At 39.1% G+C, this 20,452-nt stretch overlaps 1 protein-coding gene across 1 annotated transcript; it reads right to left on the bottom strand.

Annotated features, from left to right (window-relative positions):
- Nucleotides 1-5,645: 5,645 nt before the first annotated feature.
- Nucleotides 5,646-18,751, bottom strand: LOC141585826 (SCY1-like protein 2 A). Its single transcript, XM_074406870.1, has 14 exons — nt 17,882-18,751; nt 16,328-16,432; nt 15,421-15,531; nt 15,074-15,256; nt 13,640-13,766; nt 12,751-12,812; nt 12,582-12,668; nt 11,316-11,402; nt 10,359-10,472; nt 8,528-8,656; nt 8,183-8,245; nt 7,350-7,511; nt 7,123-7,241; nt 5,646-6,894 (listed from the first exon to the last, which is right to left on the bottom strand). Exons 1-14 carry the CDS (start codon nt 18,374-18,376, stop codon nt 6,036-6,038), a joined length of 2,703 nt encoding a protein of 900 aa, XP_074262971.1. The 5' UTR covers nt 18,377-18,751; the 3' UTR covers nt 5,646-6,035.
- Nucleotides 18,752-20,452: the final 1,701 nt, after the last annotated feature.

Genomic DNA, 20,452 nt, shown 5'->3' with positions numbered 1-20,452 from the left:
GAACAAAAATCTCCAAAAATTACCCAGAAAGTTCCTCGGGTCAGATAAAGCGGCCACCTAAAATTTGAGTAGCAACGGAAGACATTTTGGGGTGCCTGTATGCCATAAACCAACATTCGTCGAACCTCGGATAATGTTGAAAAATGTATTAATACTCGTTATCCGAGGCTGAAATCGAATAGGTTAACTCCTGAAATGACCTCGGACGCGTGATAGAAAAACCACGAGAAAAAGAAACAAGGTCTAGTACGACCTCCCGAACGACTGAAATTGAAGTGTATAAATACACGGTTTTTCGGGATTCGAGGGTCCCAGAACAAAATTCTCCGGAAATCACGCAGAAAGTTCCTCCGGTCAGATAAAGCGGCCACACAAAATTTGAGTAGCAACGGAAGACATTTAGGGGTGCCAGTATACCATAAACCAGCATTCGTCGAACCTCGGATAATCGTGAAAAATGTACTAATACTCGTTATCCGAGGCTGAAATCGAATATGTTAACTCTTGAAATGACCTCGGACGCGAGATAGAAAAACCGAGAGAAAAAGAAGCAGGTTCCGGTACAACCTCCCGAACGGCTGAAATTAAAGTGTTTAATACACAGTTTTTCAGAAATCTAGGGTCCCGGAATAAAAATGGCCAGAAATTACACAGAAAGTTCCCCGGGTCAGATAAAGCGGCCATGCAAAATTTGAGTAGCAACGGAAGAAATTTGGGGGTGCTTGTATGTCATAAACCAGCATTCGTCGAACTTCGGAGAATCGTGAAAATTGTATTAAGACTCGTTATCCGAGGTTGAAATCGAATAGGTTAACTTCTGAAATGACCTCGGACGCGTGATAGAAAAACAGGGAGAAAAAGAAACTGGATCCGGTACGACCTCCCGAACGGCTCAAAATGAAGTGTATAAAACACGGTTTTTCGAGATTCCAGGGTCCCGGAACAAAATTCTCCGGAAATCACCCAGAAAGTACCTCAGGTCAGATAAAGCGTCCACAAAAAATTTGAATAGCAACGGAAGACATTTGTGGGTGCCGGTAGGCCATAAACCAGCATTTGTCGAACCACGAATAATCGTGAAAAATGTAGTAATACTCATTAGCCGAGGCTGAAATCGAATAGGCGGACTCCTGAAATAACCCCGGACACGTGATAGAAAACTCGGGAGAAAAAAAAAACAGGGTCCGGTACGACCTCCCGAACGGCTGAAATTGAAGTGTATAATACACGGTTTTTCGGGATATCAGAGTCCCGGAAAAAAATTCTCCGGAAATCCCACAGAAAGTTCCTCGGGTCAGATAAAGCGGCCACGTAAAATTTGAGTAGCAACGGAAGACATTTTGGGGTGCCTGTATGCCATAAACCAACATTCGTCGAACCTCGAATATTCGTGAAAAATGTAATAATACTCGTTATCCGAGGCTGAAATCGAATAGGTTAACTCCTGAAATAACCCCGGACGCGTGATAGAAAACCGGGAGAAAAATAAACAGGGCCCGGTACGACCTCCCGAACGGCTGAAATTGAAGTGTATAATACACGGTTTTTCGGGATTCCAGGGTCCCGGAACAAAATTTATTTTTAAATCACGCAGAAAGTTTCTCGGGTCAGATAAAGCGGCAACACAAAATTTGAGTAGCAAGGGAAGATATTGGGGGGGGGGGGGAGGGGAGGGGGGTATGCCATTAACCAGCATTCGTTTAACCTCGGATAATCGTGAAAAATGTATTAATACTCGTTATCCGAGGCTGTAATCGAATAGGTTAACTCCTGAAATGACCTCGGACGCGTGATAGAAAAACCTGGAGAAAAAGAAGCAGGTTCCGGTACAACCTCCCGAACGGCTGAAATTAAAGTGTTTAATACACAGTTTTTCAGGAATCCAGGGTCCCGGAACAAAAATCACCAGAAATTACACAGAAAGTTCCCCGGGTCAGATAAAGCGGCCATGCAAAATTTGAGTAGCAACGGAAGAAATTTGGGGGTGCTGGTATGCCATAAACCAGCATTCGTCGAACTTCGGATAATCGTGAAAAATGTAATAATACTCGTTATCCGAGGCTGAAATCGAATAGGTCAACTCCTGAAATGACCTCGGATGCGTGATAGAAAAATCGAGAGAAAAAAAACAGGGTCCAGTACGACCTCCCGAACGGTTGAAATTGAAGTGAATACACGGTTTTTCAGGATTTCAGGGTCCCGGAACAAAATTCTCCGAAAATCACACAGAAAGTTCCTCGGGTCAGATAAAGCAGCCACGCAAAATTTGAGAAGCAACGGAAGACATTTGGGCGTGCCGGTATGCAATAAACCAGCATTCGTCGAACCTCGGATACTCGTGAAAATTGTATTAATACTCGTTATCCGAGGTTGAAATCGAATAGGTTAACTCCTTAAATGACCTCGGACGCATGATAGAAAAACAGGGAGAAAAAGAAACTGGGTCCGGTACGACCTCTCGAACGGCTCAAATTGAAGTGTATAAAACACGGTTTTTCGGGATTCCAGGGTCCCGGAACAAAATTCTCCGGAAATCACCCAGAAAGATCCTCGGGTCAGATAAAGCGTCCACACAAAATTTGAGTAGCAACGGAAGACATTTGTGGGTGCCGGTAGGCCATAAACCATCATTTGTCGAACCACGAATAATCGTGAAAAATGTAGTAATACTCATTAGCCGAGGCTGAAATCGAATAGGTTAACTCCTGAAATGACCCAGGACGCGTGATAGAAAACTCGGGAGAAAAAAAACAGGGTCCGGTACGACCTCCCGAACCTCTGAAATTGAAGTAAATAATACACGGTTTTTCGGTATTTCAGGGTCCCGGAACAAAATTCTCCGGAAATCCCACAGAAAGTTCCTCGGGTCAGATAAAGCGGCCACGTAAAATTTGAGTAGCAACGGAAGACATTTTGGGGTGCCGGTATGCCATAAACCAACATTCGTCGAACCTCGGATATTCGTGAAAAATGTAATAATACTCGTGATCCGAGGCTGAAATCGAATAGGTTAACTCCTGAAATGACCTCTAACGCGTGATAGAAAACTCGGGAGAAAAATAAACATGGTCCGGTACGACCTCTCGAACGGCTGAAATTGAAGTGTATAACACGGTTTTTCGGGATATCAGGGTCCCGGAACAAAATTCTCCGGAAATCACGCAGAAAGTTCCTCGGGTCAGATAAAGCGGCCACACAGGTGCCGGTATGCCATTAACCAGCATTCGTCGAACCTCGGATAATCGTGAAAAATGTATTAATACTCGTTATCCGAGGTTGAAATCGATAAGGTTAACTCCTGAAATGACCTTAGTCGCGTGATAGAAACCCGGGAGAAAAAGAAAGAGGGTCCGGGAGAAATATACGTTTTTCGGGATTCTAGGGTGTGAGAATAAAAATGTCTTTGAATCACAAGGACGGTTTTTCGTGTCAGTTTAAGCGACCTCACAAATTTGAGAAAGAACAATGGACATTTGAGGCTGGCGTTGTGCGATAAACCGGTCTCGGGCGTAAATCGGATTCTTGTTAAAAATGGTTTAATACTTGTTATTTGAAGCTGAAATTGAATGACCGTGGAAATGTGCTAGAAAAAGTGGGACAAAAAAATACGGTCCTATACGGCCTCCCGAACGGCTAAAAAAGGAGTGTATAATACACGACTTTCGAGATTTTAGGTTCCCGGAACAAAATATTCGTAAATTATACGGACGGTTTCTCGAGTCAGACAAAGCGTCTTCAAAACTTTTGAGGAGTAACGGATAACAGTTGAGGTTGTAGGTGTGCAATAAAACCAATCTCGGGTGAATCTTGTATACTCGTTGAAATTGGTTTAATTATTGTTATTTGGTGCTCAAATTGTACAGGCTAAATCCAAAAGCGACCCTGGATACGTGGTAGAAAACAGGAGAAATTGAAACACGACCTGGTACGGCCTTTCTAGCGGCTCAAATTATATTGAAGTGTATAATACACGTTTTTCAGGATTCTAGAGTCCTGAAAAAAAATGTTCGTTAATCGCACAGTCGCTTTCTAGGGTAAGATAAAAGCAGCTTAACAAGTTTTGAGAATAACGGATGACATTTCAGGTTGCCGGTGTACGGTTATTAAGTGAGAGACGGTAATCGAATAATCGTTAAAAATGGTTTAATACTATTTATTTGGAACTGGAAATGAATAATGTATCTCCTTAAGCGAACCCGGACACGTGGTAGAAAAATCAGGAGAAAATGAAACACGACCCGGTACGGCCTTTTGAACGGCTCAAATTGAAGGGTATAATACACATTTTTCGGGATTCTAAGGTCCTGGAACAAAAATGTTCGTAAATCACTCGGATGATTTATTGGATCAGACAAAGTGGCCTCACAAAATTTGAGGAGCAATAAAGGACATTTGAAGCTGTCGGTGTGCCATAAACAAGTCTTGGGCAGAAACCGGAGACTAGTTGAAAATGTTTTAATACTTGTTTTTTGGGGTTTTGAAATCGATTAGTATTTTTTATTTGGTGTTAAAATTAAACAGGGTAACTTCTGAAACGACCTTGGACACGTGGTAGAAACACCAGGAGATATAGAAACAGGGTCAGATAAAGCGCTCGCACAAACTTTGAAGAATAACGAACGACATTTGAGGTTGTCGGTGTGCTATTATTAAGTGAGAGACGGAAATCAGATACTTGTTAAAAATGGTTTAATACTATTTATATGGAGCTGAAAATGAATAATGTACATCTTGAAGCAAACTCGTACATGTGGTAGAAAAATCAGGAGAAAAAGAAACACCACTCGGATCGGTCTGTCGAACGGTTCAACTTGTAAGGTATAATACACGTTTTTCGGGATTCTAAACTCTTTGAAAAAAATTGTCCGTAAAATTTACGGGTGATTTCTTGGGTCAAATGAAGTGGCCTCACAAAATTTAGGAGCAACAGAGGACATTTGAGGCTGCCTTTGTGCGATAAACCGATTTTGAACGGAAATCAAAGACTCGTTAGAAATGTTTTAATACTTGTTACTACTTGGGGCTAACATCGATTAGGGTTAACTCTTGGCAACAAAATCACCTATTTTTCTCCTCCAGGTCTTTATGTCAACGATAATAGATTAATAGATAACTATTAATCGATACATAAAGGGCGTGATTAGAATGTGAAAGAAGCCTAAAATATTAAATTAAAATATAATTTGTTGGCCAAGTGTTGAAAATAAAAGGTCGATGGCCAAGATCCTATATTATTGGAAGTAGCCCTCCTAAAAACTGCCAAATATATTCAGGTTTCCAAGATACAATAAAGAGAGGAGGTTAAAGGAAATCGCGCTCATTATGCAACAAAATAATGGACACCCAATTTCAACTAGTTGGGAACATAATTTGGCTTCGGATTGTTTTCCTACTTTCTTTTAATAATGTGGTACTGTAATCATTTCGTCTTGTGCACATAAGCATGAGCATGAAGCCATGAATGCACATAAGAAGGAAATTAGAAAAAAAAAATTACCCAACACGACGATCTTTTAAATAAACTTAAGAGCATCTAAGAATACACAAAAGAACAATAGTACTCCATATTGATCAACTTTGTTTCGCTACTTATTGCATGCTCCACCCAGCAATTATCGACAACAGGTCAGGTTGGACATGAGAACTGAGAAGTGATGCCTCTATTAACTCGAGTTTTCACAATGGTAACTGAAATACTATAAATTTACAAGTCACAATATCAAATTTTCTTCATACACCTATATTTTGCAACATGTGGGCTCTTCATCTTGGTTTTACCTGTTTCTTCGATCTTCATGTTCGTATACGTCAAAAGCTTACTACAACTCACTGAAACGTCGTGAGGAAAGCAAAAGCACAAAAAATTACCATTATACAAATTTCCTACAATAGATACAAATGAAAAAATAGCTAAGCCTACACCATCACCACTCCCATGTCTGTATGAAATTATGAATCACAGAATCAGCAACAAAATCTCGTACGTAAGATGATCTTGAATCTTCACATTTCTCAACAATTGAACACTGACACCATTATAGCAAATCCAAGAGAGGCGGCTGTTCAGAAGGAGCCTTACGTGTTGGCCCTGATTGACCATGAGCTCCTCGACCTCGTCCCCTCCCTCTTCCGACAGCAGTGGAGGGTGGCGGGGCCAGCCTAATGGCATTATTGTCGGTTTTCGTAGAAGCAAAAATCGAACCAAGATCAGACCCGCTCTTACTAGAATAGCTACTCCCAGCCCCGGAGTTGTTGTGATTGTGTTTAAGGGAGCCCAAGGACTGGCCGGATCCTAGCCCATTGTCAAAAGAAAAATTGTTGAATCCCGAACTTCCCTGATACATATTTGCTGCATTATTGACCGGTAGAGTTGAATTGTTTGAGAAAACTGAGCTGGAATTGGATACGTCATTGTTAGAGGATACTCCGGTGGCACTCGGTCTAGGTGGCCAGTCAGCAAAAGGATCGATGTCATCAAAGCTGGTTGTAGATGTGCTTTGATTATGTCTTACATTATCACTTTGAGAGATGGCACCAGAAGATGTCCGAGGCGGCCATTCAAGGTCAACTGACGGGTACGAGTTCATTAATTGTGAATCAGAGACAACAGGTTTCAACGTTGAATGGGACTGAACCGATACTCCATTTCCCAACCGGGTCTCATTGACAGGCTTCACATAAGACGCATTGCCTGCATAATATTGGGTAGACGTGCCTGGTTTCTTCTCACCAGGCCAATCTTCATCCCATGACGCACTTTTTTTTACAGCTGATACCGAGATTTTTCCGTTGATTTCTTTTGACGGTTCCAACTGAGTTCCTGGACCAGGTGATTTTTTTACCTCTGGAATTCCATAATCTGACACGGACACCCCTCTTTTCTCCTCTATTTTCCTGTCATCAGACCATAACCATAAATTAAGATAATATTGATTCCACTGTGAAGGAAACACGAGTTATTTGATCCTAATAAGTATCGAACCTAAGACACGGGTATCACCACTAAAAAACTTTACCAGTTAGGTGAGTCAACATTTGCATATTAAAGTTTAAAATGAAAATAGATAATGATGAATAATTGGTGCAGAAAAATAGCCATCCGTGTAACCCAGAATTTAATACCTTAGGACGTCCTTAACGAAGGCCATGTATTTTGCAAACTGTTGGACATTTAACTGCTGGGCAATCAAAAGCGGAGCCAGTAGAGGGAGGACATTTTCCGCAACAAACTCCGTCCCATACTGCAAAAGGCACGATGAAGTGGAATACATATATCTTGTTTCTAACATGGATTAATACAAGTAGATATCCTTCGTTAAAAAGTAAAGCCAGAAATGTGGAATGCTTACCTGCTTTAGGACAGAGTTCGCCACAGAAAGGGTACACATAAGAGTTGGTTGAGAACGGTCGACAGCAGTACATCGTTGGATTGTTTTCAATACTTCTAAAACAGCTTGTTTATCAAGCGTGTGAATCAACTCCCCTAAGCACAGGAGAGCATTAACTCTCACCTACCAATGAGAGAATAATAATCAGATATTCAGAATTTGAGAGGCACATTGCTCCTTTATACAATAATCTCCATTTGGATTAGTAGCCAAATTTACTGTGGTTTTTAACTCTGTTTTACTTTGTCTTTAGTTTGACGACAGATGACATGTTGCACAATAACTTCTTTTCTTTTCTACCCCAAGTTCATTTGTTTTGCAAACAATTGGAGTGACCTTTTGCTAATGTCCACAATTAATGGTCCACTACCAGCCACCCTAAAAAACGTCAACGATTTTGATACTCGGTTAGCTCAATATATGTTTGTAACTCCATAATGCCCATGCTTGTAATCTAGAAACCAAAACCTTTTTGTACGAACTCAAAAGTAAATAAAACGGAGTCTTATCTCGTGGTGGTTGAGTCATAAACTCACTACCCCCACTCTTTCCGTTCCCATGGGTTGGAGACTGTAATTGGAGTGGCCATTTGGTGATGATTTGCAGATTTGACCAACCTGATTCAAGTGTCCCAACCAACATAAATATTACTCCTTTCACATCTTTTTGTTCCTCCTATTTACCTTTATAGTGATAAAAGCTTTGGAACGTACTGTGAATAAACTTAGACAGTTGATCCAACAACTTCCATTTTACAGGCAAGAAGGATGAAGATAGAGAAAATAGATACTTACTGCAGCAACAGTTGTCTTAAGAGCCAAGGCATGCACACGAGAAACTAGAGCTTGTTTCACCAACTGTAATAAATACAATTGGAGTTAATTTTTATGCGTGTTAGCAACACAAACCAACTACAATTGAAACATTTGCGGTGTAACATTAGTTAATTGCTCATTTATCAAGGTAATTAAAATAGTGGTCCAAACAAGATATACAACCACCATTTGTGACATCCAAGTGATCCAACAAACAAATTTCAGTATAAATACATAAAACCCAAAAATAAGATTGTTTAAACAAGTTACAAGCATTAAATTCATCCACTAACTGAAAGATGAAACATAAAAGACAAGCCACACCTGAGGATCCAAGTGCTTTGTAAGAGCAAGAGTTTTCTTCAAAACTTCCTCTTGTATGCGAGGGTCAGTATCATCATAAGCACGAACAAGCATTGGAAGCACGCATGATACCAAGTGTTCATGACCAGTCTGAGTCATGACAAACATAGAGATACTTAATAGCAGCCATCAAACCAGCAGCCATCAAAAAGAAAAAAAAAAAAAAAAAAGAAAGAAGTGGAACGATCTAAGGAATTTAAAATTATAAAGCCTGGAAACAGGTTTATGGAACACAAGAAGGTCTAACTGTTCCACATTAAGCATGCAACATGTATACACATATATTACTTCAAGCCTGTTTGCAGGCAAAACAGTTGGTAGAATCTGAACCTCCTTTTGTCAGGGATGGAGTAATATCTAGGTAAATCCTTACAGACTGAAGTTTGGATTACATGAGTAAGGCTACTTCCTCTGTTCTCTTTATTTTCTAGGACAATTGTTTAAGACATCGTGGTAGAAAGTAGAAACCTTCACATAAATAGAGAAAATTGGTAGCCTGAAGTGGCATTTAATCCGCTTACTTCTAAAGTAACATTTCAAATACTAGTCCTGTGTTAGCAGTTCTGCCTAAAAAGAGAATACAATATATCATGGCCCACAGTTCTATATGACTAGTCGGTATGACTAGCAATCAGTTTCAAGGATCTCATAATGGGAGCCAACTTAATCCAATCGCTGGAGGGCCCATGTTATATTATAACTGACGCCTGAATTCCACATCTACAGTTTTCACTTTTCACAGGTAAATTTCTGAACTGAAAAAAGAGGGCGTCCTAGGTGGCAGAGGCTTGTTTGCGTCTGGCATGTCCAACACACCATCACAAATGCAACATACCCACCACTCTGCTACGCAATTTTTTTTCTAATTGTTTGTTAACAATAAAAAAAAAACATTATGTTGCTGTGATAGAATCCTCCCTCACAATAAGGGTAACACTGCTGCTGTGATTCTCAAATTTCACCGAATGACATGTTTGTTACTTTCCATAAGTTAAAAGCTATTTGTCACTCATCTGTTGTCTGTTTACTACATTATCCAACCTAATTTGAAATTTACTCCTGTGCCTTTCTCACGTCTCAAACTCAAAAGTTCAAGCATCCTAAGCCTCACACTATATCCATTGTTCAGCCCCATGTATTTCCCACAACACACCTACTTCTCCTCCCCCGTAGCTTCCCTTCCCACAACTCTTTTACCACGGACCCTCTGTGACCCGCCCCCTCCCCAACAACCCCTACCCCCACACTTCTGCCCACCTTACAGCAGTTTCTGTCCCCAGAGATGGGGACAATTGTAATAACTGTCCACCCAATGTCGGCGGGCGTCTAGGTAAAACATCCATTGACGGTTTATGAACGACATTGTAAGCATCCATTAACAGCCAAACACATTTCTGACATTTGCCTCAAAACCTAGTGAAAGATTTCACCCAATACATCCTTGAAGAAATATAGTATTGGAAATAAGAACTCAAAAGAGTAAGGAGGAAGTGGCAGAAAAATCGACGAGAGGAAGTCCAACGGCACCAAGCCACACCTAGGGAAATAGAAATTGACGAGGATGAGAGGAAAGGGGTGACGTCGAGGGAAGGAGTCGAGCATGCTATCAAGCACTCAATCACATACTGAGCAATACACTGTTTGCAAACTGGTAAGAATATCAAAGCATTGAACAACTAATTGTACTTTGCATGGAACACCATGTGAGACCAAGAAAGAAAGGGACGAACTAGATGTAGGCATTAATCAATGACAATAAAAAAAAGAAGAAAATAAGCCAAGTTTTTAACACCTTGGTTATTATTAGCTCTGCATGCTTCACAAGCAGTAGCAACGTTTCACCAGCAGCAGAATTTAAAACTGGAACAAGAGCCGGCAATGTTGATAGCTCAAACTCATGTTTGTCCTGCATGGGCATTAAACCAACGCAAGTTATGTAGTGATGATGTATTCCATAATATCTTAAGAAAAATTTACTAAAAAAGCAGCTTATGAGCACAGCTCCGTCCTCTACTGGCAACAGCGAAAAGGTATTGAAGAACATAGAAATCAATGATCCAATGTTTGTGCGGCTTATTAAGGGATATAAATTATAAAGTATGCATTCATCATAGCAAAACAATTCCTTTAAAAAATGAAGACGTGTAAAATAAAGTCAATCTACGAAACATTCAAGATTGACTTTCTTTCTGGAAAAGAACTTAATGTTTCATGACAAGCTCGGGGAAAGCAAGACAAAATCAAACAATATGCTTGGAGAAATTATACTAGCAAACGGAACAAGCAGGCTACCCCCAGCATGAGCTATCACAAGCGGAACCTCAGTGACAATCTTGCAAGAGATTGACCACTGCTATATGTTCATATCGAAATGGATTAGTGACATCAACGTAATGCCTGTAATACTCAAATGGGTATAGCAACAAAAAGCAACATACTACCGTTTCACTATACGATATTCAGTTGCCAAAACTGGACAACTTAACCAATCACAAGTTCACGGAATAAATCCACAATAAAGATAGCTACTGTAGGATTGCTGAGAAAAAGAATAATACACGAGTAAATATTGTAGTTGCCTTTGCCATATGGGTAAATTAAATGTGCATTCCCATAGGCATGTAATCTTTATTCTTTACAGAGAAACCTCGAGTAAAAAAAACAGTATGAAATGCAAATAAGCCACTTGTGAATGTGGTTACAAAGAAAAATATTATTCCAAGTGCAGCTCTTTTAAAAAATACTATACCTGTGATTCCGCAATAGTGAGGACCATAGGCAGTATCATTGGTTGGATTACTACATTGCGGAGTTCAGCGCACAGGGGTGGAAGGACCTGTAAACAGCATGATAAAAAAATAAACCACTAGGATAATATAGAGCATTTCTAAGGATGTGGAGAACAAGGAAAACTCAGATGTAATGTGATTCACATCAGGGTGAGCTACATGCCAAGGCATTCACTTTAATCCTGGTGTAGTTATATTCTCTCCACCCAGCTATCAGCTATGTACAAGTTACAACATAGTTAAAATTTGTCATAAGGAGCTTAATTTTTTAACAACAATTTTAATGTAGTTGCTTTTTCATGTACGATTTTTACTCTTTCATGGACATTTTGCCGTAATTTTTCCATACATTGCCCTTGCTCTAAAAAACAAAGAAATACATTCCCTCTTTTACTCCTCAAAATTGATCAAATCTTCAACAAATTACTTAATCATGGATTTAATTCCCATATTAATCAAGTACTAATTCTAATTTCATTAGGTTATGCATCAATTTTTTTGTATCAATTAAGTAAAATAAATTAAATTAGGGTTAGAAAAATTGGGGGTTATGAAAAGTAGAGTTTATGGAGAAGAGGTGGCAGGGAAGGGGGCTGATGGTGGCGGCTGGGTGACGGAGGAGACGGTGGGTATCTGAGGGTTGTTGCGAGGAGGAGTCTGGTCGGGTTGAGAAGGAGAGTGCGAGTTTGGGTGGATCTCGGTGGGTCTAAAGGTGGTGGAGTGGCGAGTCTAGAGGGATGGGGCTCGGGCGGATCAGGCCAACGGCTGCTCAGGAGGGAGTTGGTGGTTGGTGGGGGAGGGTTGGCGGTGGCAAGGGTGGTGGTTGACAGGAGATTGATAAACATGGGTGTAGAAATGTGAGGGGTAAAGTGGTCAATCATGTCCACGAAAGGGCATAACCCCAATTTTAATTGTAGAGTTGAAGTAGAACAATTTCTGTTCGACATTTCATCACCAATAAAGCTATTTATATCATGCACAAACAATTACAGATAAAAAGGTGCCTTCTTGAGCATCCATCCCCAAGCTGCTCTTTATTTACCAAATAAAACCCCATTTGGTTTGTTAAGAGATAAATGTTGCAGAGTCAATTCAAAAAAAAAAAAAACTTATCTAGCAAATAGATATTTTGTTGAGTCCAACACATAGCCAGGCAGTCTAATGTCCACTGTGAGTATGAAAAGCAAAGATAACAGACAGATGCAGTATAGTAAAGATAGTCCAACCTTATACCGCAACACTCTTGAGTCAAAATCTTTCCACATATCGGACAAAGCTTTCAAAAACTCGGACTTCTGCATGTTATCTCGTCCCTACAGAACAAGAATACATCTGTCTTATAAACTAATTAAACAAGAATAGTTAAAAGCTAAAGGGGAAATATAGCCTTCTTACAAGCATATGGTCTAGAAAGCGAAGAGCACGAAGTCTTGTATCATCTCGGAAGAAAGGCGAACCTACGCACAATCAGAAAATATAAGTTTCATTGGTCATAATTTAACATATATTGGTCACAGGAAGTTCATTACTCATCACAACAGTAAATGCTGCCACACCTAAGTTCATTACATTACACTTAAATGGGTATACTTATTGTCTCACTAATTAATACGAAGCACATTGGATTACGTGCACATATTAACAATACGTAATCATAGCATTTATAAATATCTTCTCTCTTTAAAAAAGACAAAGACTTAGAAAGACAGTCCTAAGGTAGGACAAGGTGAGGAATTAGTGTCGTGGGATGAGCTCGTAAAGTTCCAAGTTGACTTAGAAGCTCATTCTGTCCTGCATACGACAGCCATAAGATACACATGATCTTTTAAATACAGAATATCCTTGAATCTATGGAAATTTCAGAACCTACCACTAGCACTTCAGCTTAGTTAATACACAGTACTGACTTGTGGAATCCAATTGCATGGTTGCAAACAAGAGTGCAGAATCAAATGTCAAACATACATCCAACTAAATTGACTACATTGATTCTATTTGCCTATATTGTGAAGTAAAAGGCTTATAAAACCTTGTATATAGACTTCTTTGTTGCTTTTAGTTTAGACCAAATGTAGACAGGTAGAAACAATGGGCCTACAATCTACATAGGCTACATTTTATTTCAAAGGCTCAACTTTAGTATCCAAAAGAGCCGAACCATCATTATCAGAGGCGTAATAAAACCCGTCTCATTTCATGCCACAAATTTTGCCTTTTTGTAAGTCAATATAATTCTGCCTACAAGTATAATCCCACAAAAAAAACAATATGTGTCGCCTGGTACCTGTAAAATCCAAAGCAGACGGCCTCGAAGATTCATTAGATGAAAGCATCCTTTGTAGGTCTGGAACCAATTCAGGTGGGATAGAAGAGAATGTATCACTAGTTATGTAATTTAGTGTATTCATATACTGTAAAAGAAAAGTACAAGAAAGTCAACATTAATCCTGAGTGGCAACTGCTGAAAGTTAAACCATTAAATGACTTGAACAAATAAAAGAAATAACACAAACTGTAAGATACTAAAGGGCAGAAGAGACACAGGAAAATCAATGACAATTTAGCAAACAGTTCTTCAACAATAGAACTTTTCCTGTAATCACATTATATTTACACAACCACCAAAGAAATGATGGGCTTGAGAAGCATAATATGCAAAAGTCGAGATGCACCCATACACTGAAACTTTAAACTGCAAAGCTTATGGGAATACAAACACCCAATCCGAAGCAGTACCTCTTAAGGGTTTCTTTGGAAGAAGGATTTAGTGGTAAAGAGAGGGAATCAATTTCCCTTTTGGCTAGCAATATGGGGGGAAGGGGGATGACGGGAAAGGCAAATGGAGAGATTCATTTTCCCTCCTCCACGCCAAAATATTATCCAACCTTGGAATGATTTGGAAGGGAAACAGTCCCAATCTCTCGCTTACTGATAAACCATCATACGGACGCCACATGAGAGGCTACAGTGATCTGGACAGTAATGATAAGCCCAGCTAAAAAAACAGGCATGTTGCTCATTGTGCATCATGTTTATCATCATCATCCTGCATCCCCCTGTAACCAACCCGGTTTGTATTACTTCATCATTATCTTTCCCCCTCCATTCCCCCTCCTCTCCCCTTCCATCCTAATATTCTATCAATCTATACAAACAAAAGAGTACACTATCATCTAGAAAACCTTGTGGATTCTAAAGTCAATTCCAGCAGCTAACTCGCTAACTGAGAAACAGCCAAGGAGAGTAGTATAAGGACACAATTCCCAAGGTATTTGAATAGCAGAGGAGATAAACTCCAGGCTAGGAAAATGTATAAGTGTCACAACAACTATTGGGAGTTTATTTGGTGATCACCAGCCCCAGGCCCCCCACACACCTGAGGTTAGCATTCACCTTCCTTTTTAAGTTTTAAGCTACATATATGGCTAGGGAAGATATTTTTCTAATTTTCTCTACCATCAGAACTTAGGTGCCTCCTCTACCAGCAATATTACCTCTCAGCCTCCAATATTACGGACTAATTTACTAATCCTTGACAGTTGACACCCTAAAATACAAAGAAAAAAACAATCCCTCAATTCATTTCAATATGCATAAGGTACACATAAGATACACTAGAACCCTCTTCAACACAAAATTATACACATTAAAATATTCATAATATCTAGTTTATAACATAGAAAAGAGTACATCAATAACAAATAAATTGATAAGGTACCATCTTCACGTTGTTGTGGCAGTCCAATAAAGGCTTACGAGCTATCAAGTGATAGGCAAGGCATCCAAAACTGAAGATATCTGAGGAACATCCACCTGAAGATTCTTTACTGCGAACCAACTCAGGAGCAGTGTAATTAAGAGATGGCTGAAGAGGAAGTACTGAATCTTCCACATCATATTCCTGCAAATCATTAGCTTAACATGAGGGCCGATGTATAACAAGGAAGAAAAGAACAGATGGAGGATACTTAGTTGATTATACATGCACCTTTAAACTAAACATTTGTTCGGATTCAAATTTCTTGCTATAAATCAAATGTCCAGAGAAGCAAAGAGGACACTTACAGCATAGTGGAAAGCCTGCACATTCGACAAACCACCTGCTACTTGATCACTTGATATTGCAAAACCAAAACCACCAAGCTTCCATGCACCACTTGCTGTAATCAAGATACTCTGAAAAGGAAAAACCCTAGTGCTAGTGATACCAGTTGATAGCAAGTCCTCCTCACTTCTCCATAACTAGGGGTAGGGGAAGAGCTCTTTCATAAAAGGGCATTACCCCAAATGCCTCAACGACTACTACTTGTTACGGGATAAGGGAGGGTCGGATGTTCACAAACTTACCAATGCTAACACAAATAAGTTGTTTCCAGATGACCCAAAATGAAAATTGTTGAGAATTGCATGAATGATTACTACTTCGCAATAAAAAAGAAACGAGCCATTTTGCTTTATTTCATCATAATCCAAAACCAAGTAATACTGAGTCATTAGTTCCCTTGAAACAGAAACATACAATTGACTATCACTTTATTAGTTTATCAAAAGTTCACTACATGATGTGATGTAAACTGGGAATCATGGTAGATAGCACAAAGTGGGCAATTTAGCAACAATTCCTAATCAAACTCCATTCAGAAATGTTTCGCCAGTGTTTAAGAGCATCGCCATAACAGGCAAGAAAAAATGAAATAGGAGGGAAACAAACTCCAATCTAATCGTCCACCAAAGCATCGGCATGTGACAATCAACAAATCCATTGTTTAGTGATTTAAAGCTTGCATCTTCAAAAGTACAGTTGAATAATCTTGGAACATTTGACTATCACAAATTGCTCAACATTTACAGTATTCCTAATCCAAAAGCAAAACCTATTTCAAAAGTTAACACCACCTCTAAATACTCTAACCAGTTATGAAGCTTTAATAACAGAAAGTAGCTAACCTAGTAGATTGAAAGGACGACTAACCTCAGGCGAGATAGCACGGTGAACAAGACGTGCATTATTGTGCAGAAACTCCAACGATTCTGCAATCTGCAGCAGCCCATGCTTCACCTCCAACAGTCCCATTTCCTACACATCATAAATATCCACACTCAAAAACACATCCTTAAAAAACAGTGTTTATCTAGGGAGTATCTATTCGATAGGAAACACATTCCAAAAACGACAAAGCAACACCAATTTTGTTATTCCAAGTTCATTTTTCATAATTCACCTCGAAATATTACATGGTGAACCATTCACATGTCCAGATATAGAATCACTAGCTATATAACGCAGAAAATTTCACTCGAATTCCTTGGAACAACATCTTCAATATCAATCAAATTCGTACCACCATAGTGTTGGAAATAGGGGCTTATAAAGATTAAAGTGCTGTTAGTGGGAGCTTAAAGTGCTGTTAGTGGGAGCTTAAAGTGCTGTTAATGGAGCTTAAAGTGCTGTTAATGGAGGTTAAAGTGCTGTTAATGCTTCTGCCACTGAAGTGCTGTTAGTGGGAAGTGCTGTTAATACTTCTGCCACTAAAGTGCTGTTAGTAGGAAGTGCTGTTAATGCTCCTGCCACTGAAGTGCTGTTAATGCTCCTGCCACTGAAAGTGCTGTTAATGCTCCTGCCACTGAAGTGCTGTTAGTGGGAAGTGCTGTTAATGCTTCTGCCACTGAAGTGCTGAGTGGGAAGTGCTGTTAATGCTTCTGCCACTGAAGTGCTGAGTGGGAAGTGCTGTTAGTAGAAAAGTGCTGTTAATGCTCCACTAAAGTGCTGCTAATGACTGCTTCTTTTTACTATATAAACACTCCCTTCACTTCAGAAAAAACATAACAACACATCTCTTCTTCTCTTCTCTTCTCCTCTATAATTTCTGGGTGAAGCAAATTACCGTTCCAAGTCTCACGCCCGAGTGGGCGGCGAGTGGAGACTGTAGTGTTATCCTTGGGGAACTACCGGCACTAGATGATCACCACCACGGTCGTACCGGAATATAGTTTTCAAGGCAGTGGCTTCCATACCACGTCACTACTAATCGGGTTATATCTCTTCTGGTTTTCTTGCTTTTCATTGTTACTGCAATTTACGACTATCACATAGCACTCTGAAAACAAATTATCTAGACAATAACACAAAAACACACTTGACCGCCAAATTTAACCAACAAAACTAAAGCTGAATTAATAAAAAAATTCAGCTTAACATAGAATCGCGGAGAAAGAGCAATATACTGCTACAGTAAGATAAATCTCATTTCACATTTTGTATATCCAAGTTCCTGAATAGCATTACTAATTCACTACAAAGCTCATTTTTCGATTTTTTCCAAGTTACTGAATAGCATTACTAATTCACACCCTAACGTTTCCGATCTACGTGTCCCCGACTCACTTGAAATCCTAGTTCCACCACTATCTACGACACCAAAACACACTCAACCTAAGACATTTAGCAAAATTCAATCAGCAAGTCATCAAATAATCAAGTAAACACGAGTATAATCACTTAAATTCGAAAGAAGAATACAAGTACCATAGCACTTTTAAGCTCCTTAGGAACACTATCCCCAAGATTATTCAAATCACCAAGCGCATTCGCCACAGACGCTAAAATCGGTTCCGTTACAAACGCCATAGCATTCTTGGTCTCATCCAACCCCTGCACCACGTGAATCACTCCTGGATGCCGCATCCTCACCAACCTCGCCGCGTCACCACGTAACACATCAAAAAACGCATCCTCCGCCGCCTTCGACATCCCCGCACGCGCACGCGCCTCCGATAACGCTCGCTTGTCTAGTAACCAGACACATACCGCGGCGTACTGTCCCGACGCAGTGCCACGTGGCTTGGCGGCAAACAATTTCCATGCTAAAGCCGGTCCGGCAGAGCCGATCTGGTCTAGCAGCTCGTAGTCGGTTAGCGCTTTCGGGCCGGTCACTTCCTGAACCGTTGTTTGGACTGTTTTCTCGATCACTGCAGCGGTTTTAGCGAAGGCTTGTGTTAGGGTTTTCATGTTTAACGACATTTTGGGGATTATCAAATGATTGAATAATAATGATGATTACGATTAATGCATAATACAATCGATTGATTCAACCGATTGTATTATGTTATCAAGATTAACGACGACGAAGATGATGATGATGAATTGATGATGGTGTGGTGTATGATGTCGGAAATTTGGTGGAATTTCGTTGTAAATTAAATTAAAATTAAAATAAGAATAATACTCCGTAAAGAAAATAATAATGGAAGCTGAGGTGTTAAATGAGAGATGTGACGAGATTGAGAGAAGGAGAGAGAGTTACACGGTGGAAAAGAAAGACGCCGACACGGAAACGAACTTTCGCTCCGGATGTTTTACTTGTTTTGCCGTAAATCCTAAAAATTTTCTCATAATTACTTCAATATACCCCGTTTTAGTTATTTATTTAGGGTTTTTTTATCAAAAACTACCTTATATTTAAGGGTGTTTGTAAAATAACTACCTTATTTTATTTTTTTTGTCAAATGCTACCTTTTATATTTTTTATTTGTATTTTTAGTACATATTCTAACTTCCCGGCCAAAAAAAGTCAAATCTCAGGCATTGACTTGTTCACGCGTGAGAGCTTATGTGTTTGTTTTACATTTTTACTATTTAACCCTAATCAACTCCTTTTCACTTTCACTCTTTCAGTGTCTCCTCTAACTTTTACACTTCCCTCATCTTACCCCTCTCTCAACAAAACAAGTATAAGCCTTTGTTAATAATTCATCAAGTCCTTGCATTTGGCTTGATCATCATCATCCAGGTTCTCAGCTACTCGAGTTTACTTCTAGCATTTGAAATATATTAATTTTTAAGAAAAACTCTACTTTTAACAATAAGTAATTTGTACTTCTTCATCTTCTTTTTCAATATTTTCAAGTCTGTCATTGTACTTGGATTCAAGTCTTCACAAATTCTCCTCAAAAGCTTTTATATCTTAATGAAAAGAAGAGAATAAAATAGGAGAGAGAAAAAGAAAAGTAAAAAAAAGAGGAGAAATAGGAGGTAGAAAAGCAGGGGAACGAGGGATATAAAGAAAACAAGAACATAAACATAAGCTCTCATGTGTGAACTTAAGTCAATGCCTAAGTATTGACTTTTTTTGGCCGGGAAGTTAGAATAGGTACTAAAAATACAAATCAAAAATACAAAAGGTAGCAATTGACAAAAAAAATAAAGTAAGGTAGTTATTTTACAAAGACACCTAAATGTAAGGTAGTTTTCGACAAAAAAAACCCATTTATTTATATACGAAAGAAAAAAGAAAAGGTGTTCTATTATAAATCAAGAAGAGTTAAAATGAGGCTCAGACTCAATTAAAATTACGAATTAAAAATAGTTATTTAATCATCAGAAAAGATAAAATTCTTTTACAAATAAAAAATCTTATAAAGACTGAGAGTTTGCGAAATCGAAAGTAAATCATCATTCTTTTTATAATTGTTGTCGTGGTTATGATTATTTAATTAATGTTTATTCAATCAAAAAGTTTTGATGAAATATAACTCCTGAGGTTAGAAAATGAAAATGTTTTATTCTAAATTAAAGATCTTGCAATAAAAGTAATTAAATCGAAAAAACTTTTAAGTTTATGCATTTAAGTCTCTCTTCGAACACCATCTTAAGATGAAAACGTATTTATCAAAAGTAGTTTTTTGTCTTATCTAGTATTTTCTCTATCGTGTTTATTTGTTTACATTTTGTTTTGGCGCAAACCAAGAAAAGAGGATGTGACCAATTACTGGTGACAAGTGCATCAAATTGCCCAAAGGCATTCCGGAAAATAGAAAGATAAATGGAGGTAGAGATGGAAGTGGGCAAGCGAGGGCGATGAGCCGACACGCCCCAGCACGGTCCAAGGTCTATTTTAGCATGACACGACCCAACACGACACAACACGACATGGGACGTGGCATGTGCCTGCCGCCTGGGTGGAAATTTAATAAAAAAGAATGTGCCAAGCCTGGGTACAACACCACCTGGCACGCTTAAAATACAAAGAAATAAAGCATAATTGGAGGAATTGTTTAGACATGTTCAAACACCACACGCTGTTGGGTCGTGTTCGGG

This window comes from Silene latifolia, chromosome 6 (genome assembly GCF_048544455.1).
Source record: "Silene latifolia isolate original U9 population chromosome 6, ASM4854445v1, whole genome shotgun sequence".
Lineage (NCBI taxonomy): Eukaryota > Viridiplantae > Streptophyta > Magnoliopsida > Caryophyllales > Caryophyllaceae > Silene > Silene latifolia.
Note: the sequence above shows the minus strand (reverse complement) of the source record. Positions and strands in the feature narration are given on the sequence as shown.

Excerpts from the sequence above, each read along its gene's own strand:
- LOC141585826 (XM_074406870.1), bottom strand. The coding sequence starts at position 18,376 with ATGTCGTTAAACATGAAAACCCTAACACAAGCCTTCGCTAAAACCGCT. Across the intron at positions 8,246-8,527 it reads CAAAGCACTTGGATCCTCAG|TTGGTGAAACAAGCTCTAGT; the intron begins GTGTGGCTTGTC and ends TATTTATTACAG. Across the intron at positions 7,242-7,349 it reads CGAACTCTGTCCTAAAGCAG|TATGGGACGGAGTTTGTTGC; the intron begins GTAAGCATTCCA and ends TGCCTTTTGCAG.